This window comes from Apis mellifera, linkage group LG1, assembly GCF_003254395.2.
Source record: "Apis mellifera strain DH4 linkage group LG1, Amel_HAv3.1, whole genome shotgun sequence".
Lineage (NCBI taxonomy): Eukaryota > Metazoa > Arthropoda > Insecta > Hymenoptera > Apidae > Apis > Apis mellifera.
In genome coordinates this window covers 14,233,295-14,254,432 of record NC_037638.1, presented here as the reverse complement: position 1 = coordinate 14,254,432, position 21,138 = coordinate 14,233,295, and the positions used below count along the sequence as shown (strand labels likewise).

The following is a 21,138-nucleotide window of genomic DNA, read 5'->3' as shown; positions in this document are numbered from 1 at the left end:
ATGTCGCAGTCGTTTCTTTAAAAAGCTTATATATAGCATATTTACTATTTAATATTTCGAAGCTCTAATTACAATTAAATTATTTCAAGGATTGTATTAATTGCACTTAAAATGTTTAAAATATTACTATTTTTTAATTACATGTATTAAATAGCTTTTTTTCATTTAAATCAATGAGAATAAGAATATCTTGATGTATTAATATTATCGAAAAGTATTGAGATACACTATTTTATTATTGTGCATGCATTATATTATATTAAAAAAATAAATTGTATAATATTTAGATATTTATAATGATAAAAAAAATTATTTAATGATAAAAAAGGGAAAAATGATGAGAAAAGACGAATGAATTGAATGTGCATTTTTATTGCCATCAAGTCTTTTGATATTGTGCTAGTATTTTTTAAATTTTTTTCATTCTAATTTAAATGTTAAACAATTCACGCGTTAAGTAATATTCATGTCTAATCGCTTAATTGGCAGACTGTACGCAAGCTTGATATCTCTTATATCCTAAAAAAAAATTTGAAATTAAGCTAATGTGCACAATTGCATCAAATTTAGGATACAACTGGTCGTGCTTGCATTTGCTTTGTTTACATTCATTTGTGAAATATTAGTGGTGATCATTACAAAGAACACATTGCTCAAAAAATTTCTAAGTAAACAAAATCCTAAGTACATAAGTAAATAAGTAAGTTGATGTAACGGATATTATCAGATTTAAACACTGCTAGTAGCGTGACAGTCGTCCAACGTGGCTAAACTGCTGGCTCTCAACGATGCCAGACTCAAGGAACTGTGATTCAAAGTATTCATGCCATGAGGATCTTCGCAATGCAGGTACAATCGTGAACTAACGGATTTGTGACAGTCGGGACACAAACGTTTCTTCTTTTTGTCACGTTTTTTTAAAATGTCGTATGCACACCTGTAAATTGTATATAATATAATGTGATAAATAATAAAAGCAATTCGAAAGAAAAAAATGAAAAAAACATGTTATATTTTTGAGTTTACTTTACCTGGCATGTAATATATGAGAACAAGGTAATGCTTCCAAGGAATCGGTTTCAAGGCCAAAAGGCTCGTTACAGCTACCACATCGCAATTCTAAATCTTCTTCCATTGCCGTAGCTAATCTTTCGTGATGAGTCTTTTGTTCTTCATCTCCAAGTGAACCATAAATACGCGAAAGCCTCGATCTCACCGTTCGTACCAGGAACTATGTTTCAGAGAAAAGGGAGAGAAAGAGAGAGAGAGAGAGAGAGAAAGGAGGAAGAGGGGAGGATGAATAGAAGAAATAGAAGAAACAGCGAAGATTATTAGGATCTAATTGTTAGTCAAAATAAAGTTAAATTAGAAATTAAAATATAAGATTTCTTACCTTCGCACCAACTGATCCAGCTACTTCGAGCAGCCTAGTATTGAATTCAAGAGGACGACAATTGCATATTTTATGTTGTAATCGAAGAGCCTCAAGACATCTTGCTGCGCCGTCCATAGCTTCCATTTGACAGAGACGGTCTCCAGTCGCTGCCGCGGATCCCATCGCACTTTCATACTGTCGAAATGCTTTCTACGAACGAAACAATAATGTAACAACATAATTATATTTTATATCTTTATTTCATTTTTTATGCGAATAAGAATTTGTCCATCTAGTTTTTATCCGTTTTATATACTTACGTTTATATCGGACTTTTTTCTATAAATATCTCCCATTATTCGTATACTCCTGGCATAACTAGCTTGATCTCCAGAAACTAACGATAATCGTGTTGCCTCCTGCGAGTTCCCGATCAAAATAAACAGGTCCAAGTGGATACGTGACAGTTGAATATGGGGGTTGTAGAAAGAAAGTTACTGCCTACCGAACAGTAATCGTGGGCGTCACCGAGTTCTCCTTTTTTCCGGAGTGCCGCTGCCATCTGAAGAAGAGCTGCTCTATGATGTCGAGAATTTAAGTCGCCCAGTTGCAAGCTTCTCGAGAGGTCGTAAGCTCTAGCCGCATACCTAGCACTCTTATCAGCATCGTGTAATCTGCAGAATAGCTCCGATAAACCTACGTATACCTGTGGATTGAAAATAATATGAAATATATCTATATTTGAATAAGATTGAATCTTCAATAGCTTACCTGCAATTCCAATGACGGGTCTTGAATCGAATGAGCAATTTTATGAGCTCTTTGAAAAGCTTCTAAAGCTTTACAAAATCCTGCTAATTCCAAATGAACTCTGCCTACGGTCAAATGAACCAATCCAGCAGTCGCACATTGGTCGCATTCATTGTACAAGCTATGAAACAACATATTAAATAATTCATTCATAGTTTTATTGGATTAAATTAGTAATTCATAGTTAAATTGGATTAAATGGAGCATTAATATGAAACTCGAAAATCAAAAATTAATTGAAAATAATTTGAATCTGAATAATGAATGCATATTTTATTCTTATATACAAATCATTTGTCTCAATTAACTTGATCATCTCGAAATTGCTATATAATTTTATGAAAATTTTAAGATGTGAAATAGTTTATATTTAATTATATAATGATATAGTTTATATTTATATTTAAATAGTTTTGAGAAAGATATTTCATAAAATATGTATTTTTTTGAAAGTGAAAGTGTTTCAGAGATTTCAAGATCATCCTGATTTTTTTAAATAGAATTTTTTTTATATTATAAATTGATAGAATATCATTTCTAGTAAGATTGATTTTCATGTATTTTAAACTTAATAATTAAAATAGTTAAATATTAATAAAATAATTTTTAATATACATTTATTAATCTCTAAGTTAAACTAAATGCTTGAATTAATGTTTTTTTGATATAACTTTAACATAATTTCAATACTTATTTTTATCATATCAAATATTCAATGAAAGATTTGATCTAATTATTTTATTTATTATTGAATATCTTATCATATATTAATTATTCACTATACTCTATTGTTATTAATGATTAATTTGTTTAATTTTTTGTGATCAATAATATATTTTTTAAATATTGCTTTATTGGCAATAAAATAACATTTTGTAAAAAAAAAAAGAATTTTTTATTGCAAAAGTTTTTAACAAAACATAATAATTTTGATAAAATGACATTTGAATGCATTGTATTAAAATTGAGTTATTATTTCTAAAGCATCTATTTTAGTTTTTAGAGATAAAATTATTTTATTAAATAATTAATCTTATATTAAATTAAAAATAATGATGCATGAAGATTAATATATAATTTTTATTTATAGAATGTGATATTCTAATGATTTACAATACAAAAAATAGATTTTTATTAAAAGAATCAAAGAGATTTTGAAACCTGGGAGATGACTCTATTTACAAAAAAATATAGCTCATAAGATATACTTCTTGAAACTTTATTCAAATTCCATTTCCTATAATTTTTATAAAATTTACCAATTTTAGCAATTACTCGAAATGATCAAGTTAGCTCAGACATCCTATATGCTTTGCATATGTAATATAATGTAATAAAAAAACCAAAATAATTTAATGTACCATTATAATAATAAGAAAAAATGATAAATATTCTTACCTGTGTCTCGCATAGTCCAAAGCCCTATCTAATGCACCCAATCTTTCATGTGCCCTTGCCAGATTTAAATAGGCTTCTGCCCGCATGTTTGGCGAATCCAATTCTTCGGAAATGCATAACTGTTTGTGACCAAAATCGATGCTATCTCTGAAAAAGATATATAGTTTTTTTAATAGGTTACATGTGTTCATTTATTTGTTATCAATAACAAGTTGTTGTCGAAAGCGAGAATAAGTCGAGCGACGAACTTGGTTAAGGTCGAAAGTTTCGTTTATGGAACGATTAAAAGAAACGAAATAAAAATAGGAAATGGTGAAAGATCGAAGTGCATCAAATACTCTTTCACACATGAATGAGCACAATGAATATCTGCGAGTAATAACGAACATGTTGGTTTGTTAGTTGGTTCGTTACTCGTTTTTTAGGGAGAGAAAAAAAAAAAAAAGAAAAAAAAAGAAAAAAAAAAGAAAAAGCTTCTTTACGGTGTCAAGAATCTTCGAACCTTTCACCTTTCAAGTATGATGTGTCTCGCTAATTAAATATTATCTCTTGGTTATAATCTCTTTATTAAGCTTTTTTCTCTTCCTGTTCGTAGTTTAAGTTACGAGGTTGACAATGCCTCTCCATAGCATTGAAGTGGGTTGAATAGTCTGGATAACCAGTGCCTTTCGGCGAAACAAACCAACTCGTGTCTTTCTTCTTTTCTTTTTTTTTCTTTCACTTCTTTCTTTCATCGCTTCATCTCTCTATCCATTTCATTTCACATTCCTCCTCATTTTTTTTACTGATGTCATATTATTTTCTCCACCTTCATTTTTTTTGATTAAAAACTAATTACTTGAAATGAAAAGTTATTTCGATTTGGAAAAAGCATATTTAGGTAGCGAATACAAAAAAGAGACAAGCGTTTGGATAAGAATTCAAAAACAAAAGTATCGAAGTAATTCTTATTACATACCTATACTTTCCCCAATCCATGTAGGCTTGATACAGATAGCCGAGAAGAGCGAATTTATCTTCTCGTTGTCTGATATTCTTTAAAGCTCCTCTCCATTTACGAACAGCAGCTTGTTGTTTATGAGCGCGATATAGTTTCAAGCCTTGTTCCACCTGAAAAAAATTGAGAATATAGATACACGCATCTATCAGTTAAAACGATGATGAAGGAGGTTGTATCGATTCGGCCTTGAACTTTCTCCATCGGTTTAAGATCTCTCGATCCTGTGTAACATAAATAGCACGAAGGTCAACATTGACGATAATGGAGAGAACAGACTAATTAGACGACGAGTAAAAGTAATACAGCCAGCATAATTGACGTTTAAGTCAACCAAAAAGTTTTTTCCTTCTTGATTTATCTCTCTTTCATCTTTTTTTTTAACTTGCGTCGATCACATTGCATCGCGAAAATCCAAGAGTATAAGTAAATATATATAGAAATCGATTTTATACATAGCGTGACTTACAATCATAGTCGCGTGCATCTTATACGCGCCGTGATCCCATTCTCGGCAATGACCGTGACCGAAGAAAAGGAAGGGATAAATTCGAAATCGCGAATCGAATCGTTATAAAAAATTAAATTTTTACCCGTCTTCGAGCCATATGTTGGTCTAAACGACGTCTGCAACCTATCAGACATTCCCATAGACCAGAGCCGGACCTGCCGTTCTGGTAATGAGTGTTTCCATTGGAATTCTGATGCCGATAGTCCTCTTCGGTGAATTCACATACATCTAGCGGATGCCGCGATCCATCTGGACTACCCAGAAGAGCGGTCGCGGAGAGTTGATGACTGGCCGCCCCGCTGTAAATTTCCAATGGTACGTTCAACGATTGTTCCATCGCACGTATTATTACATATTTCACGATTACATATTTTTCGATTCGTCGACTTGCGAAAAGACATACGAAAATAAAGCATCAAGCATTTTCAACTTTCGTTTTTTCTTTATTTTTTATATTTTCAAATCAATAATGTATAGAATTATATTTTTTATTATATATATATATTTTTATATATTATAATTTTTATTATATTCATGTCAGTTTGTTATTGTCGTCGATCGAATGTTAGATTATGAAAACAATTCTTCCAAAATAAATTAACGGATGGTGATGGTTGTTACGATCAAACAAAGAGATGCGAAAATTCGATCGCGGAATTCCATTTCTCAATTCGAGACGAACGACCTGTGTGCTCATAGTGGGCGAGGCATCTGTAACCCCTTTTTCTGACCTATATACCAAGTTATCCCCGAGTATTATGGCATCGCGACAGTTGCCCCTCCCATTTCGTTTCCTTTCGCTTCCTTTCCCATTTCGATAATTCTCGCGCCAATCCGAGAATCCACGTCTATTAAAACCGAATGAATCATTATTTTATTCGATACTCACCCGAGATAATCTCTCGAAGAAATTGATTCCCATGACATGATTGCGTCTTCTTTTCTTCGTTACTTTGTCCTTTGGAATGTGTGTTCCAGTATTTCCACAACAGCATGTCGATTTGCCAAAGCTTAAACTCAACTTCCCTCGTCAGCAGAGGCATTGTTTCTACAATGCTTGCAAGTTGTTACTTTGATATGACACATATCCTTCTTCTTAGATCGAATCGACACTCGATGTGTCATTAGTTAGTTGTTTCTAACTCTTTCAATCTTTTAAATTCGAATTACAATTCAAGAAAGAAGATATACGATTTGTTTTCTTATCAATTAATTAACTAATACGATTTTTTATCTGCAAATCATGGACCTATTGTAAAAGAAGTCGTGAAATCTAATTTGTTAAACACGATATACAATCCAATAAAAGAATATAAGCATACAATCCAACCAAAAAGAAGATAATACAATATTGAGGTAGCTTCTTTTAGCGTCACACTGTGCATTTGGACAGAATTTTTTTTGTGTATCGACTATTATATTTATATTTGCAGAAAAAATAGTTCTGTTTTTGCGAAGTTTTGTACTTGCTTTTAATTGAGCATTGCCAGAGTTTAGTTTTTTAATTTCCAAGAATTTGCCGAAAAAAGAGTTTCTGCAAACGAAGGAAATGGAATTAGAATAGAAAAGAAAAGAAAAGACAGAGGGATAGAGAGGAGAAATTGGAAGAAGGAAAGAAACAAAACGAAGGAAGCAAAAAAAGATTTAAACGAGAAGAATTGGGCCACGAATATCGGGATTTGAATCGTATGTAAAGAAGAAACCGAGTATCAATTGATAAATAATTAACATTTCGATAATTTATTTTCAATATGATTATCTTTATAGAATCTCACCAAATTTTTTGATCGAATGATATCTTTTATGATTTTCATACATTATTATATTATATTTGACTCTTTGTGCTTAGAAATTTTGATCGTTCGTCTTATTCTTTTACTATTAAATCTGATTATTATTAAATATATAACATTCTATAATTTGTGATGTAATAACAGAGTATACAAATATTCGCATGCGCTATTGAATTTTATGAACATGAACTATACATACATGCCTATTACATGCGGTTGCGTTATATATGTATGTATGTATGTATGTATGTATGTATGTATATGTATATACGTATGTATGTATATACGTATGTATGTATGTATGATGTATGTATGTATGTATATATATATATATATGTATTTACGTAACAATTATTTAATTTCGAACACAATAATATTTAAATATAAAATTAAAAGACAATTGAAAAAAATTCGATCATAATGGAAAGCATTGTTAATTCATTTGTTTAATTGTCATTCGTTTCATCGTTTCATCAAAAAATCGCGTCACTTGTTCAATGTCGATCTTGATCAACGAAACGCGTTGTGATAAGGTACACAAAGTATCGATTTTATCATATATTTTAGAGCAATTATATGATTTATAACATTTCTTTGATCATTTGTTATTATTTTTTTATTTATTCTATCACTTCTATCTCAATGAAAAATATCTCTATTTTTATCTCTTGAAAAATAATACTGCGCGTGCGAATTTTCAACCAAAAGTTAAAATGATTTAAAATAGCAAGAAATTACCACAGGATTGATTATTCATATTTCTGGTGATTGCATAATATTCAATCAATTTTGACTTCGAAAAATGCTTAATCGGTTTGTTTCGTATCAAAAATTTCCGAATTAAATCATTAAATAGAAGTTGTCGTAACAAAAAAAACGATTTGTAAGAATTGTAATGAACAATAACAATTGAGATCGGTACGAAAATTTACACTGTTCGAGAGAGAAAAATTCAATTTTCAGAATTTTCGTCTATTCTGAGTTAAACGTATGCATTTGAAATTTAATCGCGTACTATGATGTATCTTGTTGATGAAATTAACGATCTTGTTCGATTAATATATTTTCACATGACGTAGTCTGATACGTTATTATAATGACCGTATTTGGCGACACGATAATGATTCTTGTCATACGAATTTTTTTTCTTCTCTTTTCCTTCTGTTCGCTTCTTCTCTTTTTTTCTTGCCTCTTAGTTTCTTTCGGTTCACGTTGAGATATTGACGTATATATTCGATGATGATCCGTCCAAACGCCGAAAGTGCTTACCGTCTGTAATACCGCGATGAAAATAAAGTCAGAAATGCAATGGAAACGTTGCAAGTGGATTTACGATTCAACCTAACACACAAACTATCGCCATATCGCGCCGCATTGCGTTGAAAGGATCACCTCTATTGTTTCGTATACGTAGCCGCCTTGCGAAAATTAACCGGCAATGGTCGAGGTAGAACTGTCGCGCCCGAGCCGCAGCAGCCCGCAACACACGACCTGACGACCAACTCTCTCTTCTCCTTCCCGATCACCCCTCGCAAACCCCTCGCAACCCCTTGCAAACCCCTCGCAAAACCTCACCCCTCCAACTCCTCGCCCAAACTCTTGCTTCGTTGTCCTCTCCCCTCCGCCCGCAACTACTCTCCGCACCTCTTCTCGTCTCTTCTCACAGCGCCGCTCTTGCACACTTTTCAACACCATCCTAACCTCTTTATGTCGCTACCCTCGTTTTAGGCTTTCACTTTTCTCTTCATTTCTTGCCGTGTCGTTATGCTTTATTTTATCTTCTTTTTCCTCCGATCATTCCTTAGCTCTTCACGATCTTCTCTGCTTACAGAATTATACTCTCTTTCTCGTGCATAGCACATACATACTGACATACATAGTGGCATACATACTGGCATACATACCGAGTTTGTGCGCGCGCGCGCGCGCGCAATTACGGGAACAAAATCTCTTCCGTATTTGGTAATGACCCATCTCAACCTGCTTTTTTGCTTTTGTATCTTCGTTGCAATTGTCAACTATTCCGATCTAATCGATTTTTATCTTTCATCTGAATTCTTTTTTTTTTTTTTTTCATTGGATTTGTTATTAAGCATACTTGTATAGAGAAAACGAAATAAACCGAAAAAAATATCATAAATTTGACGAGAATCTTTCCTGTATTGGCGATCACTTGAAGAATAAAGCTGAAAGAAGGAAAGCTGAAATAGAAAGAGAATCATGAATCATTCAGCTTGATTTGTGCGTTTCCATAAAAATGGGTGAGGCATTGCCCTTTCCTGAACTTTTAGCTTTACCGGATGAGGTATCCCGGCCAACCGAATCCTGAAAGGAGAAGAGGGTGACCCGTTTTCCATCTCGCTTCTCCGATTCAAATAGTTCGCCTTGCGATTTTCTCTCTTCGTTTTCGACACGATTACCTCCGAGTTGGTCCGAGATTTCACGAATACTGTACCGTTTATAGGGGTGCAATACAGCACCACCCCTATTACGCGTCAAACTTTCTTTCTGCACTTAGATGCATACTTATATATTTATATGCTATTTATATTTTATTTGTGATTCGGATACATGTCTGTATACATTAATTTACTTAGCCTAATTTATTTAGGGTACGTTCATGAGTACATGTATCCTAGTTATTTATATTGATAACACATTACATGATGAAAAATGAAAAATGAAAAATGTTACAAGGTAATGGAAATTTCTTAACTGAATAATTTGTTCATTTTATCTATCGATAAAACCATCAATTTCTTTCCAACACCCTTTGTAATTTCCTCGGTGTTTTGCGATTATACTCTACGAAAAGCCTCTTGTCCTTCCTTGCAATCTCTTTCTACGATATTTTCCTATGTAGGTAAATAGGTCATCGGTTCAAGGCCAATCTTCGTCGTTTGCCGTAGGGCAATTCGTGCTCGCTGCATCGCTCTCCTTTAATTTTAATCTCTTTTCTTATATCATCGAATGGCCTTTGTTGGCTTATCCATTGGTCTTTGATATTACATAGAAAATTCCTCATTTGTTTCGTCATTTGTTTGTCTCTTTGAATGAAGAGCTTTTATTTGTTCGATATATGTTCAATCCAACCCGAGAGCAAAAGCAAGTCGATCGCATCTAGTATAAAAGACAGGAAGCTACGAATATAATACGCTTATATACATTACTTATATGTATATATCTTTCGCCATCATGACGCATTAAGTTACATTGAATAAGAAATAATGACTATATTCTTTTAATCATATTTCCATTTTTGACATCAAGATATTGTAATTTTAGTTTGATCAATTGAGAAATTAATATTTAGATATACGAGAGAAAATAGCAAAATTTGAAAATTCTCGAATATATCTCATTTAAATTTGTCGATACTTGTGAGGGGGAATGAATCATTATGAAAAAAGAAAAGGGAAAAAAAATCATGATTCTATATCAACTCGATATGTGACTTGTAGATCAGATAGAAGATGAAAAATTTTAAACAGTATCGAAGATTGAAACCACACCCCAATCTAACGACATTTGACCAACCATTAGATTCGAGTAGAGAAAGAAAAGAGGCGGGACGTTAGTGAACGTCGGAGAATTTTCACGGACTCCAATTGGTTGGTTTCTCGTCGAAAATAATCCATCTGGGTGTACCCAGATGCTAAACGTAGCTCGTAAAGTATCCGAACTGTTCGCTAGGCGTGGATTTCGACGGTCGAAGAACGTGGTTCGAAGTGTGAGCGCGAGTGCGAGCATAAGTGCGATCGGGTACGGAACTCGACGAACGTGAACGAGAGCTTGCGGTCCGCATTCGTACACGTTTCAGGGCCACGAGCCGGCTCCCGGAAACTGCGTCGCGACGTGCCGCGACACATTGCAACGCTTTAATCTTAAAGTTTTCGCTTTGATTTTTGCGATTTTTGAAAATTTTCAATCATCGATTATTGATCTCTCATCATTTATTGTGTACATTTTTTTTATTCATACGTTTCTTCTTCTACGTTTTATTCCATTCACGTGTCTTCTTATTTTTAAATTCGTATCAAAGTTGGATAATTTCAACGATTGTCTACAGGTATAATTGATTGATCAATCGGTCGGTCGGTCGATCGGTCGGTCTATCGGTCGATCGATCGATCGATCGATTAATAAATTGTCAGATAGATAAGTAGATAGATGGATAGGTCCCGAGGGAAAACAGAAATGGAAAAAATCGGATCGCAGATATTGCTTGCGATGTTAGGAATCGCTTGACGGGATATGAATTCGGCATGAAAATCGATCGAATCAATCACGAATTTCCTTTGCAAAAATATATTGATAATCAAAATATCGATACGCGAGTCAAGAAGCGCCGTTTCATTCGATTCCAAACGAAAAAAGGACAGAAAGAAAGAAAAAGAGGAGGAAGAAGAGAGCAAGAAGGAAGTGGAAGAAAGTGGAGAAAGATTGCACGAAAAAAAACTTTTTATCAGACTGTCTCACGAGAAACGATGACTCTTGTGACAAACACTATATCTTATGCATGCCAACCGATCGGTAGAGAATCCTACGATGTTTATCGACATCACTTACAACTTCGGCACCATAATCATCATCTTCATCGTTATTATTACCATCGGCATCATCATCAGTATTATCATCATTATCATTATCGTCGACGACAAAGTGTATATACTATTGATAATCCTTCAATTGAATATCTGCAAAGACATCTGACTGAAGAAAATGTGGATGAAGAAACGAAAAGTCGTGTAATCGAGACAACTGAAAATGATTTTGCATTAGGATCGACCAGCTCTCAACGCTATCAGTACGATAAAGAAAAAAATTATGTTTAATTTTTTATTTTTTTTTTCTTTTATTATTCTTTCTTTTTCTTTTTTTTTTTTTTTTTTTGGATCCAAGCGAAATTCAAATCGTATCATATATCGTATAATATCATTATTTCAAAGAAGAACAGCAATGGATTGTCATATATAACAACACAATTTTGTAGCGTGTCAAATCATTTTCACCTCATATTTCACATTCTACTTAATTATGCTTACTATCTTGAATTCACGTCACACCGACAATATTAGGAATTTCATATTGCCAATAATTTGAAATCATTTCAATTAGAATAAACATTTTCTATGAAACGGGGCCTAATCTGGTTTACCGATATATAAATCAATTTATTTTTTTTTTCTTTTTTTTTTATTTTTCTGATTTGTTTCTTTGATTTCAACAATACAAGAGATAAGAGAAGAGGTATAATAAAAATTTACTGTTCGTCAATAGATCGCAACCATTACGATACGCGGTGGACTCGGACGACGCATCGTCCATCGTATCGGTGGATGCTTCGGCTGATCTTGAATCCGGTTCCGTCGAGGCCGAGGAGAGCAATGAGGGTAACGAATTGAATGAATCAAACGAAAGGAGTAACGAATTGAACGAAACCGAACTACATGAACATGTGCCTCATCCTGACGTGGCTCTAGATGCCGCTACCTCAATACATGGACCTCGCCGATGTTTACTTTGGGCTTGCAAAGCTTGCAAAAAGAAAACTGTCACTGTCGATCGAAGAAAAGCTGCTACTTTACGAGAAAGGAGACGTTTGAGAAAAGTGAGTTTCGAATACATATGAATAATTGAGATCATGATAGAATTCTTTTTTTCATGTTAGTATTTCGATTCGTATTATAATACACAATAATCCGGAAGATTATTTGTATTTTAGGTAAATGAGGCATTTGAAATTTTAAAAAGGAGAACAAGTAATAATCCCAATCAACGTTTACCAAAAGTTGAGATTTTAAGAAATGCAATTGAGTATATTGAAGGTCTTGAAGCATTGTTGCAGAACAACAGATCTTCTTTAGCTGAAGATCATAGCTCGGTCGAAAATACAACAGTAAGTTTATATATATATATTTATATGTTTCTTACAATATTCTATATTTCTTCGTATTGAAAAATCGAACATGCATGTAACGTTCCCCCAATTTTTTTCAATATTTCTCCAATAAATGAAACAAATATCTTTATTCAACTTTTAAATCAGTAGAAATTATTTAAATTAGCATTGAACATTTAGTTAATATAATATTAAAAAATATAATTTTGACAATAAACAAAGTTAAAAACACTTATTAAATATACAGGATGCACTTACTCCAATATCCGGAATACTTCTTTGTGTTTTATATATATTATAATCATTATACATATCATATTTGTTCACAAATTCATATATTTGTGATAGAGAGAAAGAAAATTAAACTAAATAAAAATTTGCAAATAGAAAAGTTTAACCATCCTTGTACAGTCTTTAAAATAGAGTTAACGAGCCAGCTACTTTGGGATTCTTCTCGAGGGGATTATACAATGAAATATATTTCCCTGGTATTTCGTATCGCGCAAAGCAGTCGACTTGTATCCTCGCTAAATATAAGTTTGATGCTACGCATCGATTCATAGCATGTTAACGAACGCTTTTCTTTCTTTGAAATGTGAATATGAAATAAAATTTTAATTTTGATATATTTACCTTTGAAACATTCTAATGATTAAAAAATTTTTAACATTCTATTTATTTGTATTTATTATATTCAGATATAAAAGAAATTTAAAAATAATACAGGACAGAACTACAAAAATGAAATATAAAAATGACAGAACTACAAAAATGAAATTATATAGATAGCTATTAGAGAATATATATTATATTAAAAGAAAGGGACAAATATTTAATACAATATATTTAATAAAAATATCTATATATTGTAAAAATTACAATTTTTTAGCAATTAGCAATCAATGATTCTCGATGTTTTTGCATATTATTTCGTGCAACAAATTGATAAACTCTGCTATATTATATGCTTGAAAGATTCAAAATACATACATTCATGTATACTTTGAAAGAAGACTACCTACTCTTGTATCGACCTCCGACATGAAGAACGCAAAGCTATCTCCCAGAACAAACATCGTGCTTATTTAAAGCAGTCGTTTGAGTCATGAGCACGAGGCGGTTAACGTATCCTACTTTACGATAAAAGCTCGTCGGTTTCACTTCACATGCCATCCCATTTCGTCGTGTTGTTTGTCTCTAGTTTCATCGTGTTCATCTTCTAAAAATGTTTGTTTCGATTAAAAATTGAATATATATATATATATATATATATATATATATCTTTTTTCTTTATATCTTTTTTATAAATAATTAAAAAATAATGTGAAAAATGGTATAAAAAAATTTTTTCCAACAATTCTTGAAGAAAAATCTTAAAGAATAATATATTTACACAGAATAGAATGTTCAATGTGATAATTTCTTGCAATAAGTTTCAAATGCGCAAGGATGAACGTACGATATGAGGACAGTGTAGCGAGGAATTGCTTTTACTCCAAGAATAGTTGGTCGTCACGACGTATATGTATAGAAACAAATAAAGAAATCCGAAGCAAGATAAAGTGTATATACCATGTTTAGTATCTATTTGATGAACAATGAACAAGAAAAAGGAAATTATTAAAAATATTTATAAATTCTTTGAAATTAATTCTTTTCTATACGATGATATCTGAGATCTTATCAAGATTATGTCAATAATCTCAATAATTTGTGTTTATTCAATATTCAATATTTCGAATATTATTTTATATTTTTAAATGTTATTATAACTTTTCTTTGTTTTTCTCCATCTAAGTAATGTAAATAAAACGGCGTATAGTGGTCTAATTGATCGATTTAGCTGATCAAAAATCAATTTAAAAAATTTTAAGTTAATAAATTTTTATCCAAAGTAATTAAATATATAAAAGATAATGCTTTAATATTTTTTTTTATTATTTACACACTCATGAAATGTTATGTTTTGTCAACTATTAAAATAATAGTAAATAATATTAAGATTAACTGTTAATAGATGCTAGATTTTAAAAATTCTTTGAAATAATTTTTATGCTTTATAAGTATTTTTTTTTTATGAATGTTTTTGTAATAAATATATTATATTTTTAATAAATATATTTATATTTAGGTTTCTAAGATTTTTGTTTTATTATTATATAGTTTTTATAGTTTTTTGTGATTATTAATATTTAAATGTGATTAATATATAATATATATTAATAATATTTTTTATTGACATACATTATAAAATTTCATGAATGATTTTATTATATGTATTATATATTTTAAGTACCAATATTTTTTTAAGCATTATTACATTTTATAAAAGATTTATTTTTTATATTAATAATGTTTAAACGATTTGAAAATAGAACTCAATAGAAGATATGTATTCTATATACATATCAAAATTTTAAGTACTTGATATTATTTCTTAATATTGATTCTTAATATTGATTCCTCTTAAAGCAATATCAAATGATATTAAATATTATATCAAAAACTATAGAAGAATCTCAAAAAGATTTTTATTTGATATTTTATATTTCATATGTCTATTTTGATTCTAATTGTTTTGATTTCAATTTATATCTATTATTCTATTTTTTTTTTATTATTATTATATTTTATTTTCTTTCTTAATCAAATCTGGTTTTAGTTGTAATGTTTAGAAATAAAAATTAAAGTATCGAATAAGTATCGAAATCTTCACGAATATCAAATAATTTTTAATTCGATATAATATTGATTTGATATCGCTTTAAAAGTTATCAATATTGAAAAAATAATCAAATAATGTTAAACATATTTTAATACATATTTTGATACATATTAATACTGAATTTATATCGCTAGACTTGATATTGATCTTAATATTAATTAACAATTAGCGTTCTGCAAATGTTTCATTCAAACGCAATTTTTTACCATTATGATAGTTATATTGTTGTATGAAATCGGTTTTAATGATAAAATAACAATAGGGCAAAAAGGAATTTAATAAACGTAAGTAAGAATTTCAGAAATATCATTTACAAATCAAACAAGAAATTGATTAATTATTGAAAATTATTGAATTTTTTGTATAAACCTATATAAAATTTAGTAATAATAATTTAATAATAATAATAATTTAAAGATATACTTTTTTATTTTGTATAATTCTAATGCTATTATATTTTGTTTTTACAAAATTTATTAATATTGTTATGTTTCTTTGAATTATATTACAAAATATTTATTAATTTAAAATGGATTTTTGAAATTTTTATCTCATTTCCGAGACAATATGCCAAAAATATACGTTATAAAAAATTCAATTTGAATTATATAATAAAAATAATTTAAAAAATATAATAAACTATAATAAAAATCTTTTTTCAAAAAAAAATAAAAACATTATTTTAACAATAATAAACAAAATATAGAATAATGAAATGGAACAAATTCTTATTATTCTATAATTAATATCTTAAATAACTTAATTGCTATCGTCACTATCATTTTTATATACTTTTCTTTTTCAAATATTATATTTTCTATTTTACATAATTTCATTTACCTAATTATATTTATACAATTTCATCAATATAGAAATTATATATAATAAAATAAAAATATAATACAATAAAAATATTATTATTTATTATCATATTAAAATAAATATTATACATTATTAAAAGAATATATAATCTTATTAATTTTAATATACTTATTTGTTCCGTTAAATTGTTTGTTATCTGTAAAGTTTATTTATAATAATGTAAAAAAAAAAGATATATTTTTTTTACTTTTCAATACAAATAATTATAAAATTGTTCTATAGTTAACATAAATATGCAAAAATTAATGATTTTATGTTCGCTTTTTCTTCATTATCTTTCGCCAAATTGATAGTATGATAATGCAATATTTAATTAATTGTTTACAAACAAATATTTTAAATTCTGTTGAATTTATTTTTTTGAAAATTAATATCTTTTCATACGTATTGTAATAACTATAAATAGATTGAATTCGGGAATATGTAATCGTGTGTTCCTCTATTCTCAAATCAATTATTATTGTGTATAATAAATTATTTAGATTACATATAATAGATTTAATATAATTTATTATATAAATATACAATTTTTATATACACATACATAAATGATATCATATTTTATCGAAAAAAATCAATATGGAGGTATTTTTAATTTTGGTCAGCTAAATCGGCCAATTGTGGACTACTGTGCGGTGCGTTACCCCCTACCTGTACTACTTTCGATGAATGGTCACGGTAAGTTACGCGATGCAACGATCTAAGATATGACAAGATATGATTTGTAACATATGTAAGTATATTGTTACATATGTATGTATATTGCGAATAATAAAAATCAAGCAATCAATGCCATCAGATATTAGCAATGTCGCTTCCAAATAATAATCTAATCTTATTTTTTATTTTTAGGATACAACTTCTCCGCAATACATAACGGAAAAGCTGAGACAATTTTCAGATCCTTTAGCAAGATTTCAACCCATCAATGGTGAGTGAAATTCTATCCATAAAACAGTAATTTTTTTTGAGAAGCTTTGCCGAGATAGGAATTGATAGACAGGAAGCGATTATTAAAGAGTGCGATGCGATCGGTTTCTTTTGTTTGCTTAACGTTTCCAAAATTGTATCGGCCGTATGATACTGATATTTTTAAGTAGATTAATGCTTGACACGAAATGGAGCATTAAGCAGATCGGTATTAATGAGTTTTGTCACCCTTGAATGACACTCCGTTTCTATTTGGTTACACGCGCTGCTATAGATAGCCCACCCGTAAGTTTCTAACGATGTAACGTCATCCGGATACAGTCGCTTCGCGTCTTGTTCGTGGGTTGCATTACTCGCAATGATCTATAAGCCACATGCCACGCGTCATGGTTCATAGTCTATCATGTATCATGAGCTGTGCATCGTTCGACATTAATCGACTAGAAAACACACATTTTGCAACTAACATTTTATGTTCAACTTCAATTTCTATCTATTTTCGCTTCCGAGATTTCTTTGTTTTTCCAATTTGCCAAATGCATTATCGAATTAATTGATCTATATTCTGAAATTAGACGACTGATCCTATTTTTGTTTTTGTAAAAATCAACGAATCATGTGTGAATTTATGCACGACTAAATTGATTAACAAATATAGATATATTGCAAATGATAGAGAAAAAAAAAACTGATACATATACGTATCTATGTGTAACTATACATGTGTAACTATACATTTCTCATATTATAATAATACCAATTTACTGGCACCGATGACGGCTGAGCGAATTGCTTCATGAGCCAAAAAGAACAGGTATATTCGCGCAATCTAGTTTCGATCATTAAAATAACTTAGGATTAATTAGCGTTAATGAATACCTGATTATTGGCAACCGTGAAACATAATTCAAAAAAAGAGAATGTTAATGAAGAGAATGTAATTTTGTATATGCACAAGATTTAATTACATATTCAACATTGAATCATTCATAATTATTTCCACGCAGTTATCACGGAAATAATAACTTTGGACAACATAATAGAAAAAAAAAAATAATAATAACAGACAAAGAATTAAGAGAGTAAGAGAAACTGCGCCAGAAATTCGTGGCACGAGTTTCTCGTTAAATGCAACAATCTATAATTCATACGCGACACATCTGCCAAGTCCGAATGGTCCATGAGCCGAGAAAAAAGAACGCTTATAATTGCAACGACGAGAAACAAATTCTTCTTGGTAAATGAATAGCTTACAAGATGAAGATGCCAAAGAATTTATCAAACTGTAACCCATTAGCGTCCTAAAATTCTAATCATTTCGATCAATGTTTCGAGATTTTATTATACAATATTATATTAAATTTATCTTATTCAATTGTGAATCGAATAATATTGTTTAATATTTTAAATATTTTTTTAAAATTCTTTTAAAAACTTAAAATTTATTATTCTAATATTTTCTATCATTACATATTCACGAGTTAATATAATCAAATATTAAGCAATAGTAAATAAGATATTGTTACAAAGTATTAAAACGCATATGTATTAGTATATTTTACATTATATTTATCGGATCTGTATATAGATATATTTTTTTTCATAAGAATTTACATTTACATTCAAAATTCGATGAAATGATGAGAAAATTCAACTAGAAGTGCTATATATTGCTATGGTACATTAGTATGACGCATCGTCGCCGGACTATCCTTTTGCCAACAGACCGCCCATTTAAATACGACGGAAGTAACGTCTAAAATACATACTTTGCCACATTCAGAATTCTCTCATGTCTCTCGAAAATTTCCTCTTACTTTTCACTTATTTGCTTTATGAATTAACGAATTAGTCTCTTTTTTTTTCTTATTTGTTATACATTTTTTAACTTTTTTTTATTTTTTATATTTCATTTTTATTTTCTCAATCAATTTTCATGTTTTTTTATTTCGTTCAATTTGGTATACATCTATATGCGATATAATCAGAGATGAAAAGTATTTTTATCAAAGAAAAATCAATGTTTTTTTATAAGTTTTTTCATTAATATGAGATTATTTATTTCGATAATATAAAAAATTTCTTTCGTCGTAGATAAAAATGAATCGATGTTTTTTGAAGATCAACACTGCAATTAAATTGTTTTCTATTTTCAGAAAATGCAAAATAAAGTCGATAAAGTATCAAACATCGAAACACTTTATATTCATTTTTTTTTAATCTCTCATTTACTTTTCCTTTTCAATTTTCTTCTTTATGAATGATTATATTTCAAAGCTTAAATATATACATTTGTATTGACAATATATACAATTGTAAAATAAATAATTCAATTATTTCTTTATAAAATATAAATGCATCTTTGTTCTACATTTTGAAATTACAAAAATAATTCAACATGAATTCAATCAAAATCATTATATATTATTATTATATATTTATGTATATATACAAGATTCGAAATGTATGTTCAAAATGAAAGGATTCGAATGGATCTTATTTCCATTTTATTTTTTTATTTTTTTTCTTTATCATTCATACATACACGCTATTTAATGTTTATATCCTATTAATAATATATTATTTTAATTTTAATTAACTCTAAAATTTTAAGTTTTTTAATTTTCAATTTGTTTTATATCTTCAAGAATCAAAATATAGTTGAATCAAAATGAATAATTTTTAATAAATTATAATTCATTATTCATTTTTGTCAGAATTCGAGGAAATGCTGGAATCGCAGTCATCTCAACTCAATGGAAGCAGTTTGGAACGCCTTAATATGATTGTTCAAAGTATCAACGGACCGACTTGTACAACCACCGATACGCTTCGATATCCTTCGCATCAATGACACTATGTTCGAATATCAATACAGATACAGATGTTTGAAGATTATGAAAGATCGAAGAATTTTTTTTCTTGTTCCTTGTTAATCCATTGTTGAATATATCATCGAATGGATACAAAGTTCCTAAAGTGAATTAATGAAAATATTATTCTTTTTAATGTTAATATACAGCAATTATTTTTTTTTGAGTCTGTCTAATATCTCGTTATCAATTAATTAAATTAAGTATCTATTTACGCATCATTAGTTAATCATATTTTATTAATCGTATAAGAGAATTTTAAACAAACAATCTTATACAATCTTATAATCTTATAAACTTATAATCTTATACACAAGTTATCTAATTTTTTGTATATAAATACGTATGCACAGTGTATATATATATTTTATATATTTGTATATAAATATGTATATATATTGTATACGTATAATGTATTGCTGCGAAAAAATAAGTATATACTGGTATGGTACAAAGACAAAAAAAAAATACGCTAATACATGTATGTATTTATTTTGCTTACTTCATTATATTCGCTTATCATTATACGATAATATTATTTGAGATATGAGACTTTTGATTAATGCCTATTGCATGCTTATTGTTATTATTTTATTAGATTCATTAGAAATAATCAGACTTGCATTCCTTTCAAAGGATTTTTTTTTAAATAGTATATAATATATATCTATATACATATATACAAATTTATAAGCGCAAATAATAAAATATATGAGGATACGTTAAATTTCGTAATAATATTTTTTGAATTGTATTTATTAATTTTCCTTTCATTTCGCACATACAATCAATTTAATTTATTGTTAAATTTTTTTATCAATAAATTTTTTTCAATGATTATTTTAATTATATTAAAAAATTATAAATCTCAAACAATTACTATAATTTACAAAAATTGAAATTAAATATTTGCATCGCTAAATTCTAAAAACATAATAAAAA

At 29.3% G+C, this 21,138-nt stretch overlaps 2 protein-coding genes across 14 annotated transcripts; one reads left to right on the top strand and one right to left on the bottom strand.

Moving 5' to 3' along the window:
- Window positions 1-352: 352 nt before the first annotated feature.
- On the bottom strand, window positions 353-8,424 carry LOC409238 (43 kDa receptor-associated protein of the synapse homolog). Of its 8 annotated transcripts, none has more exons than XM_016917880.2 (12): window positions 7,623-8,424; window positions 6,414-6,625; window positions 5,981-6,340; window positions 5,174-5,390; window positions 4,542-4,693; window positions 3,584-3,730; window positions 2,147-2,306; window positions 1,881-2,081; window positions 1,696-1,794; window positions 1,394-1,585; window positions 1,032-1,231; window positions 353-937 (listed from the first exon to the last, which is right to left on the bottom strand). In XM_016917880.2, exons 3-12 carry the CDS (start codon window positions 6,016-6,018, stop codon window positions 730-732), a joined length of 1,614 nt encoding a protein of 537 aa, XP_016773369.2. In that variant the 5' UTR covers window positions 6,019-6,340; window positions 6,414-6,625; window positions 7,623-8,424; the 3' UTR covers window positions 353-729. The 8 variants fall into 8 exon arrangements, with proteins under 8 accessions (XP_016773369.2, XP_016773370.2, XP_006570697.2 ...); XM_016917881.2 differs by having other exon boundaries at window positions 5,981-6,325; XM_006570634.3 differs by having other exon boundaries at window positions 8,154-8,424.
- Window positions 8,425-10,574: 2,150 nt separating this feature from the next.
- Window positions 10,575-20,931, top strand: LOC724636 (myoblast determination protein 1 homolog). 6 transcript variants are annotated; one of them, XM_016916499.2, is made up of 6 exons: window positions 10,575-10,953; window positions 11,043-11,691; window positions 12,165-12,495; window positions 12,610-12,783; window positions 17,246-17,324; window positions 20,041-20,931. In XM_016916499.2, exons 2-6 carry the CDS (start codon window positions 11,150-11,152, stop codon window positions 20,175-20,177), a joined length of 1,263 nt encoding a protein of 420 aa, XP_016771988.2. In that variant the 5' UTR covers window positions 10,575-10,953; window positions 11,043-11,149; the 3' UTR covers window positions 20,178-20,931. The 6 variants fall into 6 exon arrangements, 5 of the variants coding, with proteins under 5 accessions (XP_016771988.2, XP_016771986.2, XP_026300348.1 ...); XM_016916497.2 differs by having other exon boundaries at window positions 11,039-11,691; XR_003305924.1 differs by lacking the exon at window positions 10,575-10,953 and adding an exon at window positions 16,999-17,126 and having other exon boundaries at window positions 10,960-11,691; window positions 20,041-20,056.
- The last annotated feature ends 207 nt before the right edge of the window (window positions 20,932-21,138 follow it).